Source organism: Cydia splendana, chromosome 12, assembly GCF_910591565.1.
Source record: "Cydia splendana chromosome 12, ilCydSple1.2, whole genome shotgun sequence".
NCBI lineage: Eukaryota > Metazoa > Arthropoda > Insecta > Lepidoptera > Tortricidae > Cydia > Cydia splendana.
Genome location: NC_085971.1, coordinates 13,683,222 through 13,710,983, shown reverse-complemented (window position 1 = coordinate 13,710,983; position 27,762 = coordinate 13,683,222). Strand labels below are relative to the sequence as shown.

Here is a 27,762-nt window from a genome sequence, read left to right as displayed (position 1 = left end):
CTGAAAACTGTAAATTTGTAAAAAAAAATATATGCAATTTGTTAAATTTGTACGGAACCCTCGGAGGGCGAGTCCGACTCGCACGGCCGGTTTTTTATCCATTGGATGGTTAAAGTCTAATAAACTTTTAATAAAATAAAATACCTAGGTATTACAACATTACTGAGTTCAGGAAACCGAGAGTTTAGCTAATCTTCATCAAACATCAAGTTTCTCCGTGTTGCATTCTTAAATAACGTCTGCATCTTAACCTTAATTACGTAAAGAGATGCTGCCCATATGGCCTCTTGTAAACAACCAGACGTTCACCTTATCTTGAATGAGGACCGAAATAGAATCAACCAAGTTTTTTAGAAATTAGGTATCTATGATGATGCATATTTACTTTATTTTAAGTTTAACGATATAATAAGTACATAAGAAACACAAAACGAAGTAGAACAAGAAGTATACAGTACATATTGTACATAGATGCTTTCACAATGAAATGACCAATGGGTTCGTGCCCTATGAAATGCCTTTTTAAAAAGTATATTGCAGTAAGCCTTTATTAATTTAGATTAAATTGCGTTTGATACCGACATTACAGACTAATATTATTCAAATTTACGTAATAACAAATTAGATGTTAATTATGAAGACATTTTAATAATAATAAGTGTAATTGGTAATGCAATGGCAATAAACATGTGCCAAAAGAAAAATGATATTTACACTTAAATAAGTTAAAACAAATCAAAATTATTAATGGCTCCTCTACACGATGGGATGGGCCAGCGCCGGCCACTCCAAGGGACGCAGCCATGCGGTAGAATGAAATAGCAATATCACTTGCTCCCTGTAACGCATAAATGCGTCCCTTGGAGTGGCCGGCGCTGGCCCATCTTGTAGACTGTAGAGGATAGCCATAAGAGTTTGTTGTGGTACTTGGACTACACTCTGACTGTCTAAATCTAATTCCAATTCAACATAGTGCATTACGCTTCGCTGGGATGAAAATCAATACAATTTTAATTTAATACCAAATACGACTTTTCATTATTCAATCGTCCTCCTGAAAAACGTACCTATTGTCGTTAGAATCAAATAGGTGTTACAGTGTTATACAACTCGCAGACAAACAATAGCGAATGAACGAAACAATGCGATCTCATACATTTTAATACTGTTTTTGTGAGACCAACAGCCGTGGAAAAGTGCTAAATCGCTGGCAAACAAGTGCCATTCAATATTTACGGAATCCGTATAAAAAGGATAATTAGTATGTTTTGCGACAACGGGTAAATTAAGTGTCCAAATGCTTTATGTTTAATTTTATGTATTTAGGCAAGTCTAGACTTTGACAGGTTTGAAAACAAGACATTAACATACTTAGTCTGTTACATGCCTTTGAAGTCATTCAAAATTCGAGAAAGCTAAACGCATTTAGGTAAAATTTGTTGTAGGTAACTTAAATGTAGGTAAGGTGTATTCGGGTATTACCGAATGTCGGATAATTCCGAAATTCAGATGAAAATCACCCTTAATTCCATCATAATAAAAGTCTCTTTTCGGAATTATCCGACAGTTTTCGACATTCGGAATTACCCGAGTATACCTTACCTACAAATTGTGTTATTTGTGTATTAAATAAACATAAAATATTGCAATGGTAGTTGTCTAATCATGCAACATCAATCATCATCTAATCTAATCTAATATAACAGTATCTTTTTGAATCTTTCGGCGCTTTGATCTTACATTTATAGGCTGAGTCTGTTTTAGTTAGAAACAGACGGCCTTATGGTCATTTGTATAATAGGGCACTAAATTTAATAAAATATGTTACCGTACCTACTAATGGATCTAGTATGTAGAAAATGGTATAAGTAGGCTGTAAGTATAGTGTATTTTTCAACACAATCTTTCTGCTCATAAATAAATAATAAAATAGAATAGAAACCATTTACTCATGGCAAACATGTTTTTTTTACAATAAATAAGTAAAAGAAAAACTGCTAAGCTACTATGACTACATATTATGTAGGTAAGTACCTAATATGTAAGTGCTAAATCAAAAGTATTAAAACAGATTTTCCTAGATTTGGACTGCAATCTGTAGATGGTTGTAGAACCATTTCCAACTTGATTTAGAAAAAATAGAAATTATACGCATTAAAAAATGAAGACGAAAAGTACAAAGAAAATAGGGCAGTAGGTACTAGTGAAACACCCTACAAATAAATTTTCAAGATAGCGTTCTACTAGAGGTTTATCAGACTTGGACACGCAATGCTCGGCCTCTGTGGGGAGAGTTCAAATCGCTGCCAAGCAGGGGCAAGTCAAAGGCACAAGGGACCAGTACGGTTACCATCAGTTTCTCACTGACATAAACGCCGTCGAGAACGTAATTTACTTTCTATACATCCCGTTTGCACTAATATGCGAGTGCGAGCGAGATGTATAGAAAGTAAATTACGTTCTCGACGGCGTTTATGTCAGTGACAAACTGATGGTAACCGTACAGTATAATTGCGGTCTCTGATTACTATTACGCATTTGATAGACTTGGTCCGAACTTGTGCGAGCGTTCATGTTATTTATTTATTTTATATATGTATTTAAAATGTATTGCACAAATATATAAAGTTATGTACAAATGTGGTGGCGGTCGACTTAATGCCAAAAGACATTCTTTATCTCTACCAGTAATCATAGGGCCAAACAGAAACATTAAAAGTTGGTGCAATCTTAATAGAAAATCAGGTTAAGTAGTTTACGAGACTTATTAATACTCTGTTCATAAAGACTCGATTTTTATGTATAATGCTTTTCAAGTGCTCTACCCACGAGTCACGCAGATCAGCTGTACCTAACAGGCATTAGAAAAATCTGATTTTTTCGAAACTTTTATTTTTTGCTGAACACACATGGGGGTTAAATCGGTAGCTTTTAGTTTCTACTGTTGGCATTCGTTTCATCCGAAAGCGAAACCGACACCGTCAGGAGCGTCGCCAAAGGCATGCTTGGACACCGTGAATAGGATTGCATCTTCTCTAAAAAGGACTCGCGATCTGCTGAAGCCTCAAGTATCTAAGAAGTTTAAAAGAAAAGAAGTTGTCGAATCTTGAGGTCACGTTACAGTGGCGCCCGAATACTTCGACTCGGACGCACTCGTGCAACGCAACTAATGGTAATACACAGTTGCTTCTGTTTAGTATTCCCCTCGTCGTTTATTAAGAGATTAGTCATCCGAGGGGAAGGATAATAGGATCGGAGAGGGTGTGTCCAGAGACTCGTATTCAATGTGGATGTGTTCATGTCATGACTGTTGTGACGTCATTTATTTACTTACACGTGTTTGATAGTCTCAAATAGTCTATTGAGTTTGAAACGCTTGTAATCCGGCGCGTAGGATAAGATCTTATGATTCATAAGATAAGGATAAAAGTGCCTTAGATATTGGGACTTGTGTCTTTACATTCTCATCTTAACTGACTCAAGTGAAAAATGACAGATTCTCTTTAGCTGGTGCTCGAAAAGTGAGGAAATTGAATTTTATAGCGACTCAATAAATCTTATTTCTATACAGTCTTATCATGACCGACGGATGATAGATTAATAGATTATCTTTAGAGCTATACACGGTGTATCAGATATCTAGAGATTCGCCTTGAACCGCAAGTAGTTGCCTTAGCTAGCTTCGATTAGCCTTCCCACATTAGTAATTATAGCAACTGGTGACAGCCATATGGGATGTACGAGTACACGTGTTCACATAAATGACTCATACAATGCGCTGGAGAAACATGTAAGACATTTACCTCTTCAGATTTTTGTTTAATATGAAAAAATCAAATAAGAGCATTATTGATACAGAAACTGCAACTAGATCGAAAGGATAAACATGAAGAAAAAACCGTCAAGAAAGCCTTTAAATAATTCTCAACTTTTCTACTGCTGAATCTGAACTCTGGAACTTTAACTTCACTAACGGGCTAGATTGAAAAAATCTACAATTCAAGACTTATTGTTATTTCATAGTCCTAAAAATTCTACACAAGAAAAAAAAATCGGGCAAGTGCGAGTCGGACTCGCGCACGAAGGGTTCCGTACCATATAAAAAAAACAAAAAAAAAAGCAAAAAAAAAAACGGTCACCCATCCAAGTACTGACCACTCCCGACGTTGCTTAACTTTGGTCAAAAATCACGTTTGTTGTATGGGAGCCCCATTTAAATCTTTATTTTATTCTGTTTTTAGTATTTGTTGTTATAGCGGCAACAGAAATACATCATCTGTGAAAATTTCAACTGTCTAGCTATCACGGTTCGTGAGATACAGCCTGGTGACAGACGGACGGACGGACGGACGGACGGACGGACGGACGGACAGCGAAGTCTTAGTAATAGGGTCCCGTTTTACCCTTTGGGTACGGAACCCTAAAAATACAAAAAAGATAATGTTACCTATACGGTGGTCATTTCTGTCGGTTAAATTATTTAGATTATGAGTGTGTAGATCTCTAACAGAGCTTTGTTATTTTAAGAATGGTTGAAAGTCACGTTATGACTTTATGACACATTTTATTACAACTGATGATCTTCTTATGCAACGGTGGCAGTTTCAAATTGATCATGTTTAAATCACAATCAATTCGCTTGAGAAAGACATGTACTTAAAGATGTCATATTCACAATCATAAGTAGACTTTATTTCATAGGTATAAGGTATATAATTGATATTAGCCGTGTTTTTGTCGGTATGTAGTAAATGCGTTCGGGTTCATGCACGGTGGGCACATTGATGACTTGATGATGATAAGCGGCCCACATAAGAGTCCGCATTCAACCATAGTGAAGACATCATCCAGGGTCAAGGCAATCATATATACAGCGCTGATGGTCTCCGCTAGCGAATTCATTTGTGTAAAAGTCGTTAAAAACTTTCAACCTTAATATTTTCATCCTCTAAGACAGCGGTCGGCAACCTTTTAGCAGCCAAGGGCCACATAGTAGTTAACGAAGTTGACGCGGGCCGCACTTTGTTAATATGTGTGACTTTGTCAGACATTGTCGTTTGACAATATTACATACAAAATAGCCAGGGGGGTCGCGGGCCACAAGTGATAGGTTCGCGGGCCGCATGCGGCCCGCGGGCCGCTTGTTGCCGACCGCTGCTCTAAGAGTCCAAATTTCAATAAATCCTTCTTTAATGGAGCTCTTAAAAACTTATCTATTTCATCTGGTAAAAAAAACAAATATATATGCTTATCTATATGTTATGGATGAATCACGATTATTATCAGCATTTTCTATAAAAGCCAAATGATTCTCATCGTGAAGTCAACAAAACTAAGAAAGATTAAATATTAGAGCCCGATATTTTATTTTGTGGCTTTTTTTATTCAAATTTTTATCAAAATTCTGTTCTGTATAATAATATGTATAATGTAATTTCACCATATGACCCAAAAACTCTTCTTCTGAGTTACTAAAACGTATGGCATTTTCGTAACCCAACGGAAAATTACAAACATTTTTATTGGGACAAATTGGGCATTTCTATTTATTACCCCCAAAAGGAGGCAGATGTATAAATCAAAAACAAATTAGATATAAAACCTGAACTTAAGTATAGAGCGTTGTGCTCTTTATCTAGGCCATCTAAGTCTTTTTACGGCGCTTCGGTTTCCCGCGGTGTCATCTCTTAATTACAGTATTCGTTATGGTTATAATTAAATCTATCTGGTCTAGATCTCCAGATATAGCGTGTTCCCAACGCGGAGATCTTCGCGCCCTAAAAACGGTAAGATTAGAAGTGTTTTATCAACGAGTATTTTAGAGCCATGACAGCATGGCACACGACGAAGACGGAGATTTGCATTCCCTATAATTACAATTTGATACATTACCTACAATTCACTTCTAGTTAAAACGGAGTTTCAAAAATTGTTAGACAATAGTCGAATGGTTGCTAAAATGTCCCATTTAATTGTTTTTGGGCAGTACAGTGTATGGGAAAATAGTTACCTGGTGGCAAATGGGTGAAAGATGACTTCTAAAGTAGAAGCGAAGCAGCTAAATTGCTGACATTAAAGAGTTTAGAGAAATAATAGCAAGTAAAATAAGGATAAGTTATTTCTTCTAGAATAACTTTCTTCTCTTATCCATTTGCCATTTGCAACTAACTAAAGCGGTATGCGACAACGTGACGCGATCACACGTCAAAAACCGCGACACATTTAGTTTGACAAATGCAAATACAAACAAGTGACAATGACTGTAATTTATTATAATCTGTCTCACTCCCCGTCTTAGTTAGGACAATGCCTTATACCGCCTTCCTAATGTTTGCCCCCGATTGATGCCATCGCCCTAACTTCCGTGATTTTTCACCATTGTGCCAATATTATTTTTGGTACGATCTGAAAATTAAAACGCTAATGAGGCCAAACATAGTAAAATTTTGGCGTTAAAACTAAGACCGACAAACAAGAGAAGAAAATGAAAACAAAAAAAAAACCCTGAAAAGTTTCGTGTCAGTAATAAAGCGTAAAAATAACTAAGCAGGTGTTTTAACTCATGGGAAAGAAGAACAGATATCTAGATTAGCTATTCTTACACATAATGCGAAAAGAAAATGATGCCTTGCGAAAAACATTGAATGATGTTGCGCGGAAACTAAAAGTGCGTAAGGCAAAATGTCGATACCACATTTATGCAAGTCATTATAGTCCCTTTTCCAATGTAGTAAGGACAAGAATATTTAAACATATATGCAATCAACTCGAAGATTGTCGTCTACTGTGTGTGTTGCATTCATCTGCACACAATGTTAATTTCGCACGCGGCTCGCACTTTCCGTTTCACGCTGCTAGGGTCACCAGAAGTCAAGATTTTTCATGACATCTTAAGAATTTTTGTCATTCAGAACTGCAAATGGCATACCTACCTACTCAAATGACTGAAATGTCAGTAGGTTCTGTATAGTTAATTAGAATGAAACACATGCAGTTCACTTGACACTTTTTTTGAACATAACAAATTTTATAAAAACAAGTGTCTTTTCAAAGTAAATGTCATGTTTAAGAATGGGTAATATTAATATGCCAAACTTTACAAATGGGTAGCCCTATACGCCATCATTTTCATAGTGTAATAACACGTTAGATAACTATGTTGACGTTCTTATAAGTTATAACACCTATAGAGATGATAAAAGATAACCGTGATTAAGACAGACGTCTAACCCGCTTCGGTTTACGCAACGATAGAACTGTTTATTTAGGTCATCCATCATTGTATGAGCTGTATGATGTGTAATGTGACGTTTGATAGTGGCTTATCATTATCACTGATCGATTTGGGCAATCTGCTTCTGGATAACTTTACCATGAGGTTTACGTAATATGTAACATACAAAAAACAAGAATAGTTTTGGGGTTTTCAGTCTTAAATTGCTCTATCTTAAAGGTATTTTACGGCTAATAAGATACTTATTTACCTACTAACCCTACCCTATGAATAAGGATTCATAAAACTTTACGGGCCTGATTTAGTTAAATTATGTTTTATCCCTTACATAAGTCAAAACGACAGATAAGGACAACCGATTATTAGCTAATTGAGGTTTGTAGCGCATTTATGAATAAGGGGGTAAATTTTTTTATCAAACTTAGAATCTTAATCGATAAAACGAGTGATAAAAATGAGTTCCTCCCCGTAAAAAAAAGTAATTCTACTGTATAATTTTATCAACATCAACGTGACAAATATTAGGTATTAATTTATTAATATTTAATTGAAGTATTCATGACGTACTTACGCGGTATAGGCACACTCATCCAACAAAACATCATCATTACCACATTGACGCAAAGGAAACAGAGTCAACAAGTGATAATAAAGTTATTCACTAATAGAGGAGATGCCAGCTCCCGACGATCCTTGGCACACTTGGCCCACGCGATGCCACCAACACGCGAGATACCATTGTTCGACAGGCGGACTATCAAATTAGTAACATGCATTATTTATTCATTGACGGAATGAGGGAAGGGTGTTTAGTGTTTGTTAATGAAGTGATTAGTTACAAGGGTACGGCCTCAACTTTATTCCGAATACCGGAGTAAAAACTTGCGTCATCAAGGAAATTCTGAAATTTTCATTAGTATCTCGTGATTCTTCTTTCTAATTAAGAAGTAAATGGAAATCTCTACCTACATTGAAATTAAGGAGTATTTACAGAGTATTTACCTACACTTCATCTTGGTTTAGCTGCATGTAATATGTCTTCAAGTAAAATGAGAAAATAGAAATGGTCTCTTGGTTCTTCCTGTTTAATTGCATAGGTCCTTAACGTTAAGGAATAAAAGGACAATATTTCTAATCTGTGTAGGGAAAAAATACAGCACTGGACTCTGGAGTAATGCTAATACTTTCTCTGTCCACACCTATATGGTACACGGAACATATGTACGTCCTATACTACAAGAGATGCTTATATAACCGTAGCACTTAACAGTGGTTTCTAATTAACTTTCTCTATTGTCCCTAGAATCACCGATTCTGTATAGAAGTGTATTCCCTTCCTGCTGTCAATGCGATTGGCACTCGGTTTCTCCGGTGCATTGTGCATTATCTGCACTGTTATCTTGGTTTACAGAGTAGTCAAATCAGAAGAACCGCTTTAGTTGTAGCCTCCAAATTTATTGTTCATCATCATAGTTAATAACTTTGATTTCAGACTAAGTCCATTGCAACATACCATTAAAATTAGAATTAAAATTACCTAAAATAAAATAGAAATTCAATTAAAAATAAAATACAAATTATTACCTACTAACTATTATTTACACTATTTGCCCCATTCCCATTACTACCACACAATTTGTCCAGATACTTTAATCAATAAATGTCATGTACAACCTTATTATTATGCTGGGCCATGCAACAATGGTTCACATATGCGCAGTCAAACCTGCTGGCAATCATTTTCATATAATGGCTCTCTTCGAGTACGCCACTTGCCCCGGCCCTGAGCTAATCTCATCCAGAAAGTGAGTCCCAACCTTCTGAATGACGTCCACCCAACGAGCTAACAGACGCTCTTTCACCTGAAAGCGGCCACCATTCCGTTAACATTTTGGTCCACCTAAGCTGCCATCACTAGCTGTGCCTGGCAACATGTCCTGCCCTACTCCAGATTTCACTCCTTGTCTTAGCGTTTTTACGGTTGCATCCCTCAGGGGTGTGGGACCTTCGCTTGGCAACTTAAACCCAAGAATTAGTGCTTTTACGAATGCGGTTGCCATTCTGACTTCCCAATCTCAATTGTATTGTGATTTCAATTGTATTGTATTGTGATATTTTCCTTCATTGATAAACAAGTGTTTTGCAAATGACACTTCGAATTCGAACCCACCACGGTTTGGAAGTCGCGTCTTACTCCAGACCTCAAAATCATTATCATTATGCCACAATGCCAAAGTATACATTATACGTATGAAAGTCACTAAAGGCACTAGATTTGGAATAATCCTACCTATGTAATAGATAACAAAATTATGGCAAGACCCAATCGGAATAACAGCCCCAGTTACAAATTAAACTGTGCATTTCCAAGAGGTGCATTCTTCCATTTGCGGTATTAGATGTTTGTTGCATCAGCTGCACGTGCAAATTTGTGTGATTACAATAGCTGGGTGTGTCCGCCTACGCTGGTGTCCATGTGTTAAACTAGCTGGTTGGCGTGAATGAATTCAAATTGGGACGGAAGTCGAGGCTAATCGGGAGTGACCGCGTTGGATATTGTATACGAAGTTATTGATAACTTTGATAAGTATATTTGTAGTTCCAAAGATTGCCTATTTAAAGTAAGTACGTGTATCTAAAGCCGACCACTGACTAACAGTCCGCCGGACGATATCGGCCGGTCAGTTGTTCGGAACTGTCAAAGTTTTTGTTCTAACTGACAGGCCTATATCGTCCGGCGGCCTATTAGTCAGTGGTCGGCTTAAAGGACAGTTAACATGGACGTTTGTTTACCGATCAATAAAACCCTTGTCATTAGTGCTTCTTCGAATCAAGATGGTAGGATGGTACATATGGATGGTATGTTTTGCGTGCAAGATACTTACATAGTTAAATACTCATAGTGGAACTTAATGGTACAACCATAAGACGTTCCATACATCACAATAGAATAGGTAGGTTAACAAAATTACCGGTTGAATTGATCTACTCATACTAATATTAGTCAAGTAAGTACTTTGTTGATTGTTCTCGTATACTACCACTATACTACGTACGTATTAATAACTTAGGAAAAACACAATGGCCGATATACAGATTCACTCAATCATAACACAGTCACGTCCCACTATACGTAATTGCCTAATTGAATACAGATGCACTTTAAACGGTCATTTCAAAAACGCCGCATATCGCATAGTCAGACTAGAAACATGTCTCTGATTAAAAAAGTACAACTTGCATGTAGAAATTATTGCACTTGTGTCGTTTTCAAACTGACTTACCCAGTTATCATATGGGCTGTCCCTTCATTTATAAACTTACAAAGCAAATAGCTTCAAGGGAACCAGTTAAACTCCAGTCTCGAGACCACTAACATCTGTATAAATATAACCAGAGATCATACATTATACTGGCTTATTCCAAGCTAGTGTCTGGTAAGGGATTGGAATAGGTGGAGGGCCAGTACCGGACGCAAGGCGTTTCCGCTGAGGACGAGCAATAAATGACGCGGCACGATTCTATTGTTCGTACCCTTCCCAGGGTCATTGGACAGGAATAAATTTGTAATAGGTATGTATCTAACAGTTATTCTAGAGAATAGGCTGGCTTTGTCCTCAAGATTGGTCAGATCACAGAATATTCCGCATAAAAATGCATTGTTCTGGTTAGATTTTCGAGGATGCAAGCAAGAAATCGCTATGCAAGAAGGAGGAAAGATAAGGTTTTGATGGATAGATGTATATTATCGATACGTAGACTGATCACTCGTACAGTCAGCATCAAATATATATAAACAGCTAAAGTGGCCACAAATATCGCAATACACTTCTGTTACCATAGAAATAAGGATGTGTTCCGATATATTTGGCCACTTTGGCCATCACTATCTGTTTAGTGATGACTGTACCTGTACCTACTAATTACGGGTAAAATTTTCTGGTAATTCATACCATAGTGCACAATCCAAAGACTTAATTAAAACAAAGTAGAAGTAGATAATTTGTGCGAGTGTGAACCATACTTAGTTTCCCATTTGACTGGGAATTCAATTGTTTGCAGAACTCCATGATCATGAATATTATGATGGCGGCTATGCAGCTATGCATTGACTAAATTGTGATAAACTTATGTTCCGATGTTTATAAATAGCCGTTTTTATGTGCACTTGGTTGAGTGCCAACACGACCTTGCTAACAATGATAAGAAACACATGAAAATTATCAGGTTACATTCTTAGCTTCTCGCAAGGTTTAGTTACAGCTTGACATTGAGGTAACTGATACCTACGAAAAGGATTTAGGATCAAAATACTCTAAGTACTGTGGACATATTAGGTATAGAAATATAAACATTAACGACATCAATCTGCCTATGAGTAGCTTGAAAACAAAATATCACCAATTTCGTTCCGATAGGTACGCGAGATTACACTTATAAGTACCTACGCTTACAAAGAATTGTTTTGCCATTATAAAATATCACCACCATCGTAGTAATTTGAACATAAAGTTATTTATACATTTATATACAGATGTAGTGCTTAATTATTTTCCATCGTATATCCATTTCAGTCAGCTTCGGTACAAGAAGCACTGAGGTTGACTGAAGTAGCATGACAAATACGAACGTTTCCGAGAAAATACGATGGAAAACAATTATGCACTACATCTGTACAATTGTTTATTCAAATTTGCTACTTACTTCTTGGCTTCGACGAGAAGAGCGCTTAGACTTACGGCATAAATAATCCAAACCGCACATACAACATTTCGACATCAGATATTGGCTTAAGATCTATTTCGATACACTAAGCAAATATGATCAATTTCAGCAAGGCCCCGATTGTTTTGCTTCAGCGTATACACTCATACTTATTTCGGAACGCATGAGCAATATTTCGCGTAGTACTGAACTGATCTTGTTTGAATAAGATAAAAGCAATATTGGCCACTTGCCGGGTGAAGTCATGGTGACTTTAAAGTATTTATAGAATAATGCTTCGCGGAAAACGCATATACAAGAATAATTATGAAGAAGCAGGAGCTACCGATTCGATTCGACACGCCCAGACCCCACATATTTCTCGCTAGAACTACCTATTACTCGCTAAACGTACATGGGGTCAAATTGGTATTGGTACACAGGGTCCTCTCTATATTGGCCTTCGTTTGATGAGAAAGTACTGATCAGGACACTTCGTAGATTAAGTGGGATACGAAAATAGGTAAGTCAATCGATTAACGATTGATTAGTTATTTAGCCACAAAGCAAAGCCCGTGATTGAGCGAAACAAGCAAATGTTGCGTGTCTTGTGTTACGAAAACTGGAGATTTATTACGTGTACCTACATAAAACCAATGGTACCTACCTAAATGTTGGCTACCCTTTTCATCTTCACTAGATCCCGGCATAGCATATAGTGGGCATGCATAAAAGTAGGTACCTACCTATTGTCACAGAATAAATAATAATAAGGTACTCCGTACAGAAAGGACACTTCCTACAAACCCGAAGTTAGACAGCGGTTCAGTGTCGAATCATGCTATCCCTTTCTAATATATGACACTATCCCTTTCGGCTATTTAGGGTTGTCAAAATTCAAGTAATTATCTTATTTGTGGTCGTGCACGCAAAGGGACGTCAAGTTGTGTCAACCCTAATAATTGCTCGGAGCAATGCTGAGCCGAAAGCAGCCGAGTTTGCCCGAAGTCAGGAGTGTCTCCCCACTGTTAATACTTAGGGCATACTGAAAATTCCTGGAACTGGCCGCTGTAAAATACACGAAGTAGTTATATCAGAATCCAGAAACTTTCAGTATGGCCCACGTACCACAAGAACGGGTACAGTATATCAGTGGTCGCGCACGCAAAAGGAAGTCAAGAAGCGGTGCCAACCCTAATAATTGCTCGGAGCAATGCTGAGCCGAACGGAGCCGAGTACGACCGAAGTGAGGAGTGTCTCTCCACTGCTATTGGCCATTAATCTCTACTAGAGTCTGTGCGCAAACAGTAGAGTCGTGGAATGTAAGGGAGCCCATATATACATTCTACGACTCTTCTCTTTCCGCACAGACTCTCTCTGATCACGGGTATCTTATAATTTTTGAGAGATTGTTCACAGTTCACATCTAGGCCGTGTAGCCTATATTACCTACTGCTGAAGGTATAAAATAAATTAATAAGTAGGTAAAATAAATTAATAAGTATAAAATAAGTTAATTGCCGTTGAAATAAAAATTTCGGACAGCAGTATGCCGGCGCCCCACTGCTGCGCACGCTATGTACACGACCCACGTTCCTATACAAAATTTCGTGGGCTTGCCCACGGTTTGTATTAAGGCCGGAGCCCCACTGCTGCGCACGCTACATCCACGGCCTACGTTTTAATACAAACCGTGGGCAAGCCCACGAAATTTTGTATAGGAACGTGGGTCGTGTACATAGCGTGCGCAGCAGTGGGGCTCCGGCCGCGAATTTACAAAGCCTATACTGATAAGGTCCAGATGCGAACTGAACTGGATTAGCTTTTGTTTGGACAAAACTTAACCAAACCCTAATCCATTACAGTACAGAAATTTACTGAAATCGTATAGACTTTGTTGGCTAAATTAATATGGATATTGTTGCTACAAATGCTATCTTGTTGCGATCTAAACTTGAATAATATTTTAGTAATGACTCCGATTGTATTGTATTAATTACCGTTCGTGCTAATTACTTAAAAATGCCTATTTTTTTTTTTCATTTAAGAACTATATCAGTTGAGATTTCTTATTAGGACATGTTTAATGTGAAATCGTAATACAATTATAAGTCGACTGTATTTTATAATACATTGGTACATAACGAAGTAGATGATTTATTTAAGGACCAAGATTTACTACGGTGTTCTGCCTTTTCTCCGAAGTTTTATTGTCCGAATTTCACTTGCCAGACAACTTTTCGCAGATGATTTACTTTGGCAACCAACATTCACCAAATTTTCATCATGACAACGTTTTACTTTATAGAATTATTGTTATGTAGATTATTACTATGTGTACAACGTTTGGAGTACATTTCTTTGGTCAAATCATTCAACTTGCTAGATATTTATTAATACGATATCGTCTAGTCATTTGACAGAGTTCACTGAGTCAATATAGGTGCGACGACGAACGAAGCGAGGAAGAACGTGTTAGGTGAACTGCGACCAAACAGCGAACCGACTTTTTTTTACATAGAACGACTTTTCTGGCAACAGTTCATTTTCCTGGGGGTTGCAGTTCTAACCTAACCTAAGCCACTTTTCTGGCAACAGTTCATTTTCTTGAGGGTCGCAGTTCTAACTTAACCTAACCCACATTTTTGGTAACAGTTCGTTTTCTTGGGGATCGCAGTTCTAACCTAACCTAACCCACTTTTCCAGCAACATTTCGTTTTCTTGGAGGTTGCAGATCAAACTAACCTAAACTACTTTTTTGGCAATTTACATGAATACTAGGTGAAAAGTAATTTAGTAAAAATATAATTGTTGAAATCAATATTCAGTGAACTTAAGTGTCGTACAAATAATACTCGATGAATAATATTGAATAATGACGGCGAGACTCCGCTCGACTAGGTATTGTGAGAGCATTAATGTTTAAATATATCGCAACAAAATCTAAACCATTTGAGTAAATAAGTATTATTAAAATTTAGATATCACATTCAAACGTGCCTGAAGCCCTGAACTTACTAAACTCGACTAGGTTTTGGCGTGAATAATATTTGAAAATATGTATGCAAAAAGCTAATCCATTTCAGTGACTACTTTTTACCGAAACGGTATAGATATTGTCAAGTAATATGCATAAACAAAAGCTCACCTATTAAAATCTGAGTCGTGACTGAAATAGTATAGCTTTTGTAAATTCGCGCTCCGGCCGTAGGCCTAGCCTAGCATATGATTGGCGCGGCAGTATCTCGCGGCGAGATAGACTACTTACCTGTATCAATTTTTTCTATCAATTTTTTCTATGTTAATTAAAAAGGGACGGGTAGTCTATCTCGACGCGAGATACTGTCGCGCCGCGCCAATATGTCCTAGCCCGGCAGGGCGAGAATCGATGAAATACTTCAGTACGAAGTGGATGATGACAAATTAATAATAAAGACAAACAATGAGTGATACACTTACGAGTACTGGGTGTGAAAAACGAACGTAAGAAGTTTTTCTTAAAAGTTTGTTTCATTTTCTCGGAATTATGTTTATCGCTTTGACGTTAAGTAATGACTAAGGAATGTCATAATCATAACATTCGTCTCTTGCATGAATCAGTAGGTAGGTACGTATATTATTATTGTTAATAATCAGTCTGATCATGATATCAATTGGATGAAAGAGGTCACTCGCAAAACCTTCTGAAGCTACGTTGTAGACGGAATGATGGACCACTATCATCATAAGGCCCAGCCATACAAATGAAAAATGCAAATTTTGCCACAGAAATTTGAATCTACAAGGAAATACAAAAGCAACTCTGTTCCAATCGAATATGATTTAATTTCATTGAACTGAATAAGTACTATAAGTAGGACCTTGGGCCCTAGGAGGCTAAATATTACTGTTGGTTCTAACTTAAGTCTAATTTAAAAGAGCTGGAGAATGAAATTGTACAACTCTTCTAGTTTCCAAAAACTTTTATTACTGCTGCCTATGACCTAAAATTGATTCAGAGTCAGTTGCACAAAATCGTCTGTCAGTTTATTATCACCGTTAAACATTCGCAAAATTTTATTGTATGGGAAGTTTCACAATGAGTGACGTTAATTTTATTGTCCGTCGATTGTGGTTGGTGCAATTGGTCCTTAAAACATATTGTGATAATTTCAGCAGTCTATTAAATAGGTACTTACCAGGATACTAATATCTTATGAATGAGGGTTAGTTGGTGCCAATCCGTTGGGTGCCTACAGAACTCAAAGAAGCACTGGCTGTTAACCGAATAATTAGTGACCTTACAATTAGTGACTGACCTTATAATTAAGTCCTTGGACATCTTCTTCCAGCGATACATCCGAGTACATATCATCCGCCGGCTCTCCTCCTGAGCCGCAGCCCGAAGAGTTGAACGACGACGAACGATATAATTGGCTAAAACAAAGCAAATTATAATTATAAAAATAATAAGACCGAAGTGTTAGCAATGTTAGCATTACTTCTCCGTGAACAAAGCTTTGTACAGAGCAATAATAAAATTATCGTAGACAAGAAATCTAATTGCTAGCGCCATCTAGTGACAATATATGTAACTACTAAGCGATGCAATAGACATTAAAGTTACAAAGTTGAGCAAGCCGCGGGCGCTCATAGTAGAATACGCATAATACGATAGATGGCGCTGTCACTATGATTATTTGAAATAGTTTATCCTCCACACAAACTTCACCGTAGGACACACCGTACCTAAAGATTAGATAAAAAAAGTACTTATTATGTTAATCGTGTGAATATTTACCTAGCTAAGACATTGGATCCGATTTGCCGCTTCCCAGAGCTGAAACAAACAAAAACGGAATAAGTTTCCATAAACTTACACAGTTGTATCATGCAATATGAATTAACGTGCAAATTACAATATCAGTGATGTCAGTTTCATACAGTATGTTGATCATGCTTTTAAAGTGTGTTGGCCTAAAACGTTTCAGTGTGGAACAGACTATTTTATTACGATAGATAGGTATAAATATAATAAAATAGATATAAATCTCTCTTAATAAAAAATATATTTTAAGAGTTGGGTCATACACAAGTTGTGTATGACCAAACTCTTAAAATACAACACAACACAACGTCACCTTAGCGACGTTACTAGAAATTTAACTTATCGAAACATTTTCCTTCTCTCTCTATCTCTCTGTATAAAAGAAGCAGACCGTATATTTTATTTATTTCTGACTTTACTGAAATTGTATTAAGTACATTGTACCGTTTTAGCATGTTTATAGACAATACGATCACCGCATGGTAATCAGAACGATACCTTGTTAATTCTAGCTAGGTGTTAGGCAAATATAGCTCTTATCAGATCTAGATAAGGTAATAATTCTAATGATCTGGATTAGTGCGAGGAAAGTACATAGCCTAATAAATGGAATACTCGAACAGTCGTATAACTCTGCAATTATGTACATTAGTAACGCGTGACCGACCGTTACTACTGTTCTTAAATTAAAATAGCGTACGTCGCATCACTTACTAAAATTCGACTACCTACAGTTATAACACTTATAACAATTCGACTTTGAGCAGTTTGGGATCTCATTGTGCGTATAGTTAACACATTGAGGGCCGAGAACCCGCACGGCGGGTTCTCTGTTCGTACTAGGGCGGTTTGATTTGGTTACTTGGTTCGACATGAAATCAAATGTGTTGAGGAATGTTGTGTACTTTATTTTTCTACTTCGTATCCTCGAATAAAGATCACATGCACAATTGCACATATGCCAATTATTTCTAAGGAATTGTACTCCATGATTAAATCTGTAGCTAACTGTAACGCCATCTATTTGTATCGAATCAAGTTACTTCTCAAACCACAGCGCGGCGCGCTCATTCTTTCTTCCGTGCAAACCACCCTCGTAGTCGCTTTCCTCTACAAAGCAGGATAACGCTGGGATCGGCACGAGCGTAGTGCTACGAAAATAATTCTAGGTCTTATTATTATAAAGATAAAGTCTACCTAATTTATTAAAATACAATCGACGCAGTGAAAATGCAACTTACATTTATTACCTATCCTCATAATTACTTCCGAAAACATGATTCATTATTTTTATTGCTCCGCATAAATTCGTTATTTTCAATCAATTAAGCATTTTGTTGTAGAAAGACGGAAATAGATATATTATTTCTTTGTTGCGAGTACAATAATATAATATATCTGAATGTCACGGAAATGTTAAACAGGCCTACATTCCATGGATTATTCGGAAAAGAGAATGAGATAAAGTTTTCACATTGGCCTAGTAATGTATGTAGGTAGAGTTAGACTTGGCCTAGCTCTAATTATGTTTAGAATTATTCTAATTAGAAAAGAAGACAAAATAAGAACAACTTTTCTCGTAAGTTTTCCACATCAACTAAACTGAAGGTGAGAGGATTTTATCGCTCAAGGTGCTAAACTCATTAGTAGAAATTTATCGTCTTGGTTACTAGTTTCATAAATTGGCTTGTAATGTAACATAAAACCGCAGTCGTGGCCGCTTTCTCAGATCACAAGGCTATTGCGGTTACATTGTTATTATTTTCTAGAAAAAAAAAAATCTATACTGTAACCTATACGGTGTAAAAGTCCAGTTATCTGGCTCAGGACCGGGACAAGTGAAGCATTTACTCGAAGAAAGACTGTGCTAGCAGTGGGCGATGGATTTTAACTGCCCGATGCGAACTTTAAGATACGTCAATTAATAGATCTAGAAACGATATGGATTAGATGTGTCAGTGACAAAAGTGACGTTTTTGTTTGAAGAAGCACCCCACGTTGGTCAGAGTTGATCATCGTTGATTTTTTCAAGCTTTGGAGTTGAAACTCTAGGTCCATGGGGTCCCAGCGCGCATAAGTTGTTCGCAGAAATCGCGAAGCGTCTGGTTGACGTAACTGGTGACCGAAGAGCTGGCGGCTACCTCGCACAACGTATCAGCATTGCGATACAAGGAGGAAATGCCGCCAGCATCCTTGGTACAATGCCTCAGGGGCCTATTTTAGATTTAAGCTAGTTATTAACTTCGTTTAGTAGTACCACTGTATATATATTGTATGTAAATAAATGATCTTCATTAAAAAAAAAGAAAAAGCTTGTAAAAAGGCTGAAATGATGATTTGGCCCCCACGGACGTCCTGTCACAAATTACAGGCCCACAATGAACTGCTCACAACCGTTACAAAACACTAGGTGTATCAACGATCGACGCAACGGTTTCTAATTGAAATCTAGTTATTACTGTCGTCGATGGGTTGCGCTTGCGATGACGGGTGGGCGTTACTGTTGAAGCGCCAGACCCCTTGTTATGGGTGTAGGAAGAAAGCGAACTTTAGTATCTGTAACGGTAAATATTGTATTTAATACACTGGGATGTGCAGATCGAATTAAATTGAAATTTAGTGTTTTTGGTAAATCGACTAAAGATAGTTTAAAAAGTTTTTAACCATCACCTGTAGCCGCCCACATATCAAAACTTGTCCAAACAAATGCAAGTCTAATATGTCAATATAAAGATTCAACATACAATGGAACGCACAGACTTCTTATAGGCCTCTGGGCGGCTAGAGTAAGTACTAAAATACGTGCTCTTACAAAGCTAGAGATAAAGAGATAAACCATGTTTAAGCTACGAGCTTATTGTTTAAAAAAAATCTGAATTACTTATACGAAAAGTTCACCGTAAAGGTTTGCAATAATCGATTTAAACTGTAAAAACAAGTGAGTCTAAACCGTAAAATTATTCAATGTTCAACGAAAAGTTCAATTTCATTCTTATCATTCATTTTTTCAACAATAATTATTAATAAAAACTACACTACATTATTAAAGTTAGAAAAATAAACATAGTAAGCTATAATTTTCGTACGAATTGATACATATCATGAGATCCCGCCTAAAAGCAATTAAAATGGCGTGTGTGCTGTTAATCCATCACATTAACTATAATAAGTCTGAGTCTGCCAGTGCAGTCATTCTGAGCAATTTTCAGGTCTTAGACCTTGATGTCTAGAGGCAAGGCAATTATACTTAAGGGGCCCACTGATTACCAGTCCGCCGCACGATATCGGCCTGTCAGTTAAACGCAAAATTTGACAGTTCCGAACAACTGACAGGCTGATATCGTCCGGCGAACTGGTAATCTGTGGGCTCCTTTAGAGTCTGTGTGGAAAGAGAAGAGTCGTGTGGTGTATGCGATCCAATACATTCTACGACTCATCTCTTTCCGCAGACTCTTTTATATTGTTGCTTCTAATTGTAGAAGTTGTGAAATATTGTAGGGAATGTTATCGACCCTTATTTTACAAATAGCTTTTAGCTTTTTGAGCGGTAGCGATTTGTTTACAGTGTTAACGTTTTTTAGACCTTTTGAGTGCGTTTAAAATTTTTACGCGGCTAAATAATCGATATGGAATAATCCTTTATATTTTCAGTTAATTTACAGAGTTCTATGAATCAAAATTTAAGAAAAAAAATTGAGTAACAAAAGAGCAAGTTACCAACTATAGCTGTAACTAAAGAGGATAACCCAAAAGGCAACAGAAATGCCGAACTGTTAACTAAATAAAGAAAATTGGTGGATTTTCTTGTTTTAATTTACGATACGTAGATTTTTTCACGTCAGGGGAAGAACGACGCAAAAAAAGAGTTACTTACGAATGTATGGCTCATTAGTAGCAAGCACAGTTAGTTACTGCGAAACAGTTGTAACCGTTGCACAACTTCCGACGAAAAGTCGCTGATTTGCTATGAACGAAGAACATAAAAGACCTAAGCTACTTACTTTTACGAAAAGCGAGCTCATCCCTAATATAACTTGGTCTCCAGATCCGTAACAATCATATGTCTTCGGGGATCGCACGATACTGGTTTTGTTAGGCGTAGTTTTTGGTAAGTTTCGTGTAACATCTGGGTTAATGACAGTTTCTGGCTACGATTATTTCACTCATTAGATCAGGTTGCGAATCGATTTGGTTGCATTGCTTCATGCGACGAGAATTCGATGAACTCGTTAGTTCAGCATTTGCTCAATACATAACATACGATGTAAACCCAATTAAATTAAAGTATGATACTTAGCAACAACATAAAGGCGTGCGTCATACGTGCTTTTCATTTTCAAACATGGGCATCACCAAAACTAAGGAATACACTAATTAAAACTTAAATAAATCACACCATTAAAGTCTAGGTATGTTTCATTCTTTTATATTGTAAGCTGACAATATAAAGCAAAAATGTTTCGAAAGTTGTTGTGTTTCGGAGTTTCCGGGGCAAACTGCCTAATCCGACACAAGATGCAACGGAGCCACGCCGTATTGTCGTCTAAATAGTGTTTAGTTTTAGTAGGTATATAAAATACATATGTTTGTTAGTCTGTAAGGTGGACTTGTTGCCCGATTTAAATTTCTAAATAAAGTAATAAATAAATAAAAATGTTTATTTATGGGTACGTATCTTTAAAACCTCCGTCCGATTTATTAAACAACGAGTTCGTATTAGTTTAAACGTTGTTTATTTCTTTATCTCTAGCGTTTTAAGAGCATGTATTTTAGTAGGTAAGCAAAATGTGTACTACAGAAAGGCAAAGTGCTCTTAGTCCTATAAACATACAGTCATTTACCTCTATAGCCTCTCTATAGTCTTTTATGCATGCATATATGATATATATGCATAAAATCCTACACGTTTACCGCAGACAGAAATCTATCGGTTCTGTCTGTCTGATACGGAAGAATTTACAATAGGGGCATTCCACAAAAAAGGCTTTGTCGGGGGCGTGACTTGATGGCAGGTACTTTAATAACCTACAGAAGTCTGTATTATATAAATACATACCGCTGAATTTAAAGGTAACTTATCAAACGTTATCATGCCAAATATCAGCGCTGGAGAGACGAAGTGCAAAAATACCTTATACCGAACGTGGCGCCGTCGACTGGACAGAAACGGCTTTGGACAGAGAAGCATGGCGGTCTTTGGTGTCGGAGGCCAAGATCCAGGCCCCTATTTCACCACGGTGACAGGTGCGACAATTGTCGATAGACTACGGTTAACCGCTTACCATCGGACGGGCGGTGTGCTTGTTTGCCACCAACATTTTAATAAAAAAAACTCCATTATATCGTCAATAAATTAAGTATTTATTTTGCGAAGCTACAGACAATTGTCACAAGAAACACGACAATTGTCACGAAATTCCGACACAGAACTCATTTCCTGTCAAGAGTTACCGAAAGTTCTTTTAAATCTTGTGACAATCATCATCATCGTCATCATAAACTTCGCAAGAGAAATATCTGTGTTTTGCCGATATATATACTTAATAAAGTTTTTTTAAATAATACAATAAATACAATGATACAAACAGGAATACGGCCCGCCCGATGGTAAGCGGTAACCGTAGCCCATGGATGACTGGGACGTCAGCAACAGTGACATTTGTCGAATTGTCACACCTGTCACCTTGGTGAAATAGGGACCAGTTCCGGTCGCGGCGCTACAGCAGTAAGTAAGTAAGGTAATACATACATACCTTTAACTACTACGAGTGACCCGTATTTATATTTACCCAACAAACGGAACACACACATACCAACCATAGTGATGTAAACAAACAATACTGGCCATATAATAATAAAAATACCTTCGCGCCGGCCAGCAACGTTGCGTATGTCATTTGTTACACAGTGCTGCGACAATGAAATAACACCGTGGCTAAACAATCGGACATAATCACGGTAATTTATTTCTTAGGTAACACTCTAATAACTAAAATAGCTAGGGCTTTGTGTACTTAGGAAATTGTTAAAAACGTTCACAAAGTAAGAAAGGTCAGTTTACAAGGATGTTATGAATAGTTTGGTAATTAGATTGGTCGAGTTTGGCGCCTTTCGGACAGTTTGCACAATGTCAAGTGACGTTATCAAGTTTAATTCAGTTTGTTTACTTCTGCTTGGCAATAAGAACAAAAGAATTTACCTACATCGATGTGTAAAAAGTAAGCGAGCCAACTTGCAATTTTATTGCATTAGGTATCTTGCTTACAATCAGCTTGGCTCTAATTACGATTCGTACAATTATTGCTTAATGAGCACATTTCTCTAACCTGTAAGGCCGCTTTCTGTAATGCATGTAAACACCGTTTCGCTCCAGCTTTACTAATTAATGTCACTCAATGAATTTTTCACCGTGATCCGTCACCGGTCACAATGGAACAGGAACACAATTGGTTTTGCGTCATCACACAAAATCCACAACGTGAAACATAAAAGCAAAACAGATGCACATCACTATTTCGGATACCTATGTTCCTTTTTCAAATTTGAAATTCGAATTTAGAATTTGTTTACCGCGTGGACGGCAGTTCGCGAGTGTTGTTTGTGTGGGACTGACGCATCAACAAACGGCAGACCACCGGCCAGCGGCGTAGTTCCAATCACATGCGAACACAGACGAAGCGGTAGGATAGTAGAACCAGTATAAAATATGTACTCCCTATAAACGCAGTTTCATTACTCCACAGTTACACTGTTTCATTTAAACCTCCGACTGGCAACCGCTTGGTAATCAATGTAAACACGACCAGTGGGCAGCAGGCAGTGGCCGCGAAGCACCATTATTCACAATGGGCAACTGCGAAACCCCGACTTTATTAAATTATGTAAGTCAAAATGTAGTGGGTTTTGTCAAATTAGCGCATCAGCGCAGATAGCGCCGTGACAATGAGGGCACTTTGTATGGGGTTTACGAAACACTTTGTGGTCTATTGTTAATTGCCATGCCCATAAGGCCAGGCACGAATACTACAAATGTGGCGTCATTACGCGCTTTTTATACAAACGGTCTTGAACATAGTATTTTGTGGCTCAATATATTTTAATTCAGTTTTTGCTTTGTGAATTTATCCGCGTAGAACTCATTAATGACAGAGGACAGACCTTCCTCTTTAGACAAAGACGACAAAGCTTATTTATGTTCAACCAGAACTAACAGAAATCAACTATGTGTGTGCCAAACTTCATATGAATCTGTTAAACCGTTTTTGCTTGATGTGCAAGAACAACAAACATCCATATAACTCCATCCTTACATACTTTAAGTAAGAAGTAAGACAGGATTAAAATACCTATCATTAGATTATTTTGCGTTATTAAAATAAATTAAGCTATGTCTAGACGCAATAAAGTAACTCGTAAAGACGATTTTAGGTGGTTTTTACATCCGCCACAGACCCGTTATCCTGGCATCCTGTATCTGCCATCGATTATGGCATCTAGGTCGAGTAATCGTGCCACCAACAATCACGACACTCGTATTAGTCGTACGAGTACGTTTCGAGTCCACGTATTGATATCAGTACGGTTACCATCAGTTTGTCACTGACATAAACGCCGTCGAGAACGTAATTTACTTTCTATACATCCCGTTTGCACTAATATGCGAGTGCGAGCGAGATGTATAGAAAGTAAATTACGTTCTCGACGGCGTTTATGTCAGTGACAAACTGATGGTAACCGTACAGTTATGTGTTTCAAGTAGGGTAATTCGCCAGTAACTGGCCACTTTTAGTAACTGGCCGCCCTAAACTAAAAATAAATTCTATTCACCTATAAACAGAATTCATTTTAGTATAGTATAGTCCGTCCGTCCGTCCGTCCGTCCGTCCGTCCGTCCGTCCGTCCGTCCGTCCGTCTGTCACCAGGCTGTATCTCACGAACCGTGATAGCTAGACAGTTGAAATTTTCACAGATGATGTATTTCTGTTGCCGCTATAACAACAAATACTAAAAAGTACGGAACCCTCGGTGGGCGAGTCCGACTCGCACTTGTCCGGTTTTTGGTTTTGGGGTGGCCAGTTACTAAAAGTGGCCAGTTACTGGCGAATTACCCTATCAATAGAATCAATTAATTTGCTTCGGCTATTCGAGGCATTAGTTATTTGAAAGCTGCTAAATAGTACAGTCGAGTTCACAAACATCTTTATAAGTCAACGTTTAAAAATATTATATTGTAAATATATTTGTGAACTCGCCGTGGGTACCTATAAAATGTAGACGCACTAAAATTTTCATTTTCCTTGTGCGTAGCCATCATCTTCAGGCCGCGTAGCTAACATGCCAATCCTACATTTGCATACGCTCCGTAGCGATCGAAATACAACTGTTACGTACTGTCACACTAATATGGAAGAGTGATAGAGAGACACAAAGCGTTTCGTTGTCGAAGCGAGAGCGATTGTAACCTTGGCTAGGCCGGCAGTTTCCCATCATGCACTCCACACATAGCTAACAGACGTTGAAATTTTCATTGGGAAGGTATTACAAAAGGACACACAAAAGGATGGCGGATGCCTATGTAAATGATTGAATACATAATACAGGAAACTGATTGATTTGAAAAGATAATAAATAGTATTGTACAAAGGTTGAAGTCATTTTGCGCTCAAACTCTCATTAACAATGATGGTGTAACTGTGTGGTCTGTATTAATAAGGATAGGTATATACCTAAGTTAACGAAGCAAGTAGATGATGGATGGATGGATCCACGTGATAAAAAAAAACGTCACTTTTTAACACTGCACTATTTAACCCTTTACCAGGCGCCACTTGCACCATCCCACTAACCCGGGGTTAGCGGATAAACCGTTAACCCAGTGTCAAATTGTACTGGTAACCACGGTAACTCCAGGTTTAACCGGTTAACCCCGGGTTAGTGGGATGGTGCAAGTGGCGCTAAGGGATATATATTTCCCATATACGGCACTTCAAACATGTGTTCTATTTTCGATGAGTAAGACTGACATTTGATTGTCATTTTTGAACTGTCAGCCTGGTAAAGGGTAAATAAACAACCACTCTCATTATCACGTAGACGAGTGCTACCATTAGAACGTAACCGTATTGACATAAAAGGAGGCGCGATATCTGTCACAGTCTAATTATTCTACATATGTAAACATGTCTTTTTTGTTAAGCTGTTAGAGAATGGAATATTCTGTCGGCCTAGCCAAGGTGACAATCGCTTGCGCTACGCCATCGAATCGCTTTGTGTCTCTCTATCACTCTTCCATATTAGTGTGACAGTGACAGTTGCGTTTTGTTCGCTACGGAGCGTTAGCGATTGGCATGTTGTCTACGGGGCCTGATCCGCTACTTTTGATGCTGACTGTACATGATGGATAATCGCTTGGTTACTAGAGCTGTTAAATTCAGAATTAGAAACTAATCCGCAATTCTCAGGAGGCAGTGCACTACAGATTTATACGCAATTTGTAATTCCAAGTACACACGAGATAAAACAATAAACATCGGCTTGCCGAAGTCAATGGCAACATAATAAGGTGTAGCAGTACTTAAGCACGCAGCAATCATGACAAATGAGAGACACGAGGTTTGCTCGTTGCGTCATTGGTCTCTCTGATCAGAGACAAGTAAAAAAGATTGTCAACGTGGTAGAGTGTGGCCCATAATTTCCGAAAATATTTTTTTCTTGGTGGCAATTTTTCCGTTCCCATATTTTTCCAGTGGAACTTCTTCGCTTTATTTTATTTTACGTGGACATTTTTCATAAACTAAATTTTCCCTTTCCCCATTATTTTCCAATAGCTTATTTTCCTGATATGTTTTCTGAACCATTCACATAATTTGGATATTTGTTCTTGTTATAATAAACGAGACCCAATAACTTTCATTTGTAAATCAATATCGTACAATAAATTAAGACCAGAACTGGTCTGGTCGCTGTTTTGCTCGCAGTTCACCTAACACACTCCTTCTCGCTTCGCTCGTCGTCGCACCTATCTATTTTCTGTATTCCGTGATTGTATAAAAATTTTACACAGTGGGAAAATATGCGAATGGTTAGAAAACCGAACAGGAATATAAGCTATTCGAAAATTAAAATAATGGAAAATAAAATAAAGCGAAGAAATTCCACTGGAAAAATATGGGAACGGAAAAATCGCCACCAAGAAAAAATGCTTTTCCGCAATTATGGGCCACACTGGGCCACACTCATGTGGTATGCATATCAAAGTCGCGTCCCTTCGTCATACTTCATACTGAAGATAGTGACACTAGTATAAATAAATATTATAGGACATTGTTTTACACAAATTGACTAAGCCCCATGGTAAGCTCATGAAGGCTTGTGCTGTCGGTACTCAGACAACGACATATATAATATATAAATACTTAAATTCATAGAAAACAACCATGACTCAGGAGCAAATATGCAGCAGACTCTGCTCATCAGACAAATAAATGCCCTTACCAGGATTTGAACCACGGACCATAGGCTTCATAGGCAATTTAAATAAGTACATACCTATATGTGACGTCCCACGGTCAAAGGTACCTTATGGCGGGTATGGAGTTATGCATACCCCAGTAATCTACAATAAATAAGCTATCGATAACACAAAAGATCAACCTTCTAGGTTGCGTAGTTACAGAGATATGATTTTTTGAAAATAATGTTGTGAAATTAGCAACTTTACGATAGAGAAGTTTTAAGTTTAGCCGCCTAAAAAACTATGTTCCTGAAGTAAGTTACATAGTTGACTACAAATAATAATACCTTATATATGTGAGATTAAAAAAATATTGCGACTTGTTCTGTAATGCAAATAGAAACTTTTGATATCGACTGATTTATGTGTATACTAGCCAATATCTTGAAAATAAAGTTTTATTTCATTTTCACGATTGATTGCAATGAGCTCTCAAGATTTAAATTCTATCTATTAGAAAACGACACTGACAGACAGTTTAAGCAAAAAACAATACCGATTTAG

The 27,762-nt window shown here is 37.5% G+C and overlaps 1 protein-coding gene across 4 annotated transcripts in view; it reads right to left on the bottom strand.

Moving 5' to 3' along the window:
- LOC134795587 (rab11 family-interacting protein 4) overlaps positions 1-27,762 on the bottom strand; it is a 135,052-nt gene that overhangs the window by 42,298 nt on the left and 64,992 nt on the right. For all 4 annotated transcript variants that reach the window (XR_010144827.1, XM_063767482.1, XM_063767480.1 and 1 more), the window contains 2 exons: positions 16,719-16,757; positions 16,237-16,354 (listed from right to left, as the gene is read on the bottom strand). Coding sequence is in view for 3 of the 4 variants with exons in the window: in XM_063767482.1 (XP_063623552.1) it covers positions 16,237-16,354; positions 16,719-16,757 (157 nt within the window). In the remaining variant the exon portion in view is untranslated. The remainder of the gene's footprint in view (positions 1-16,236; positions 16,355-16,718; positions 16,758-27,762) is intronic.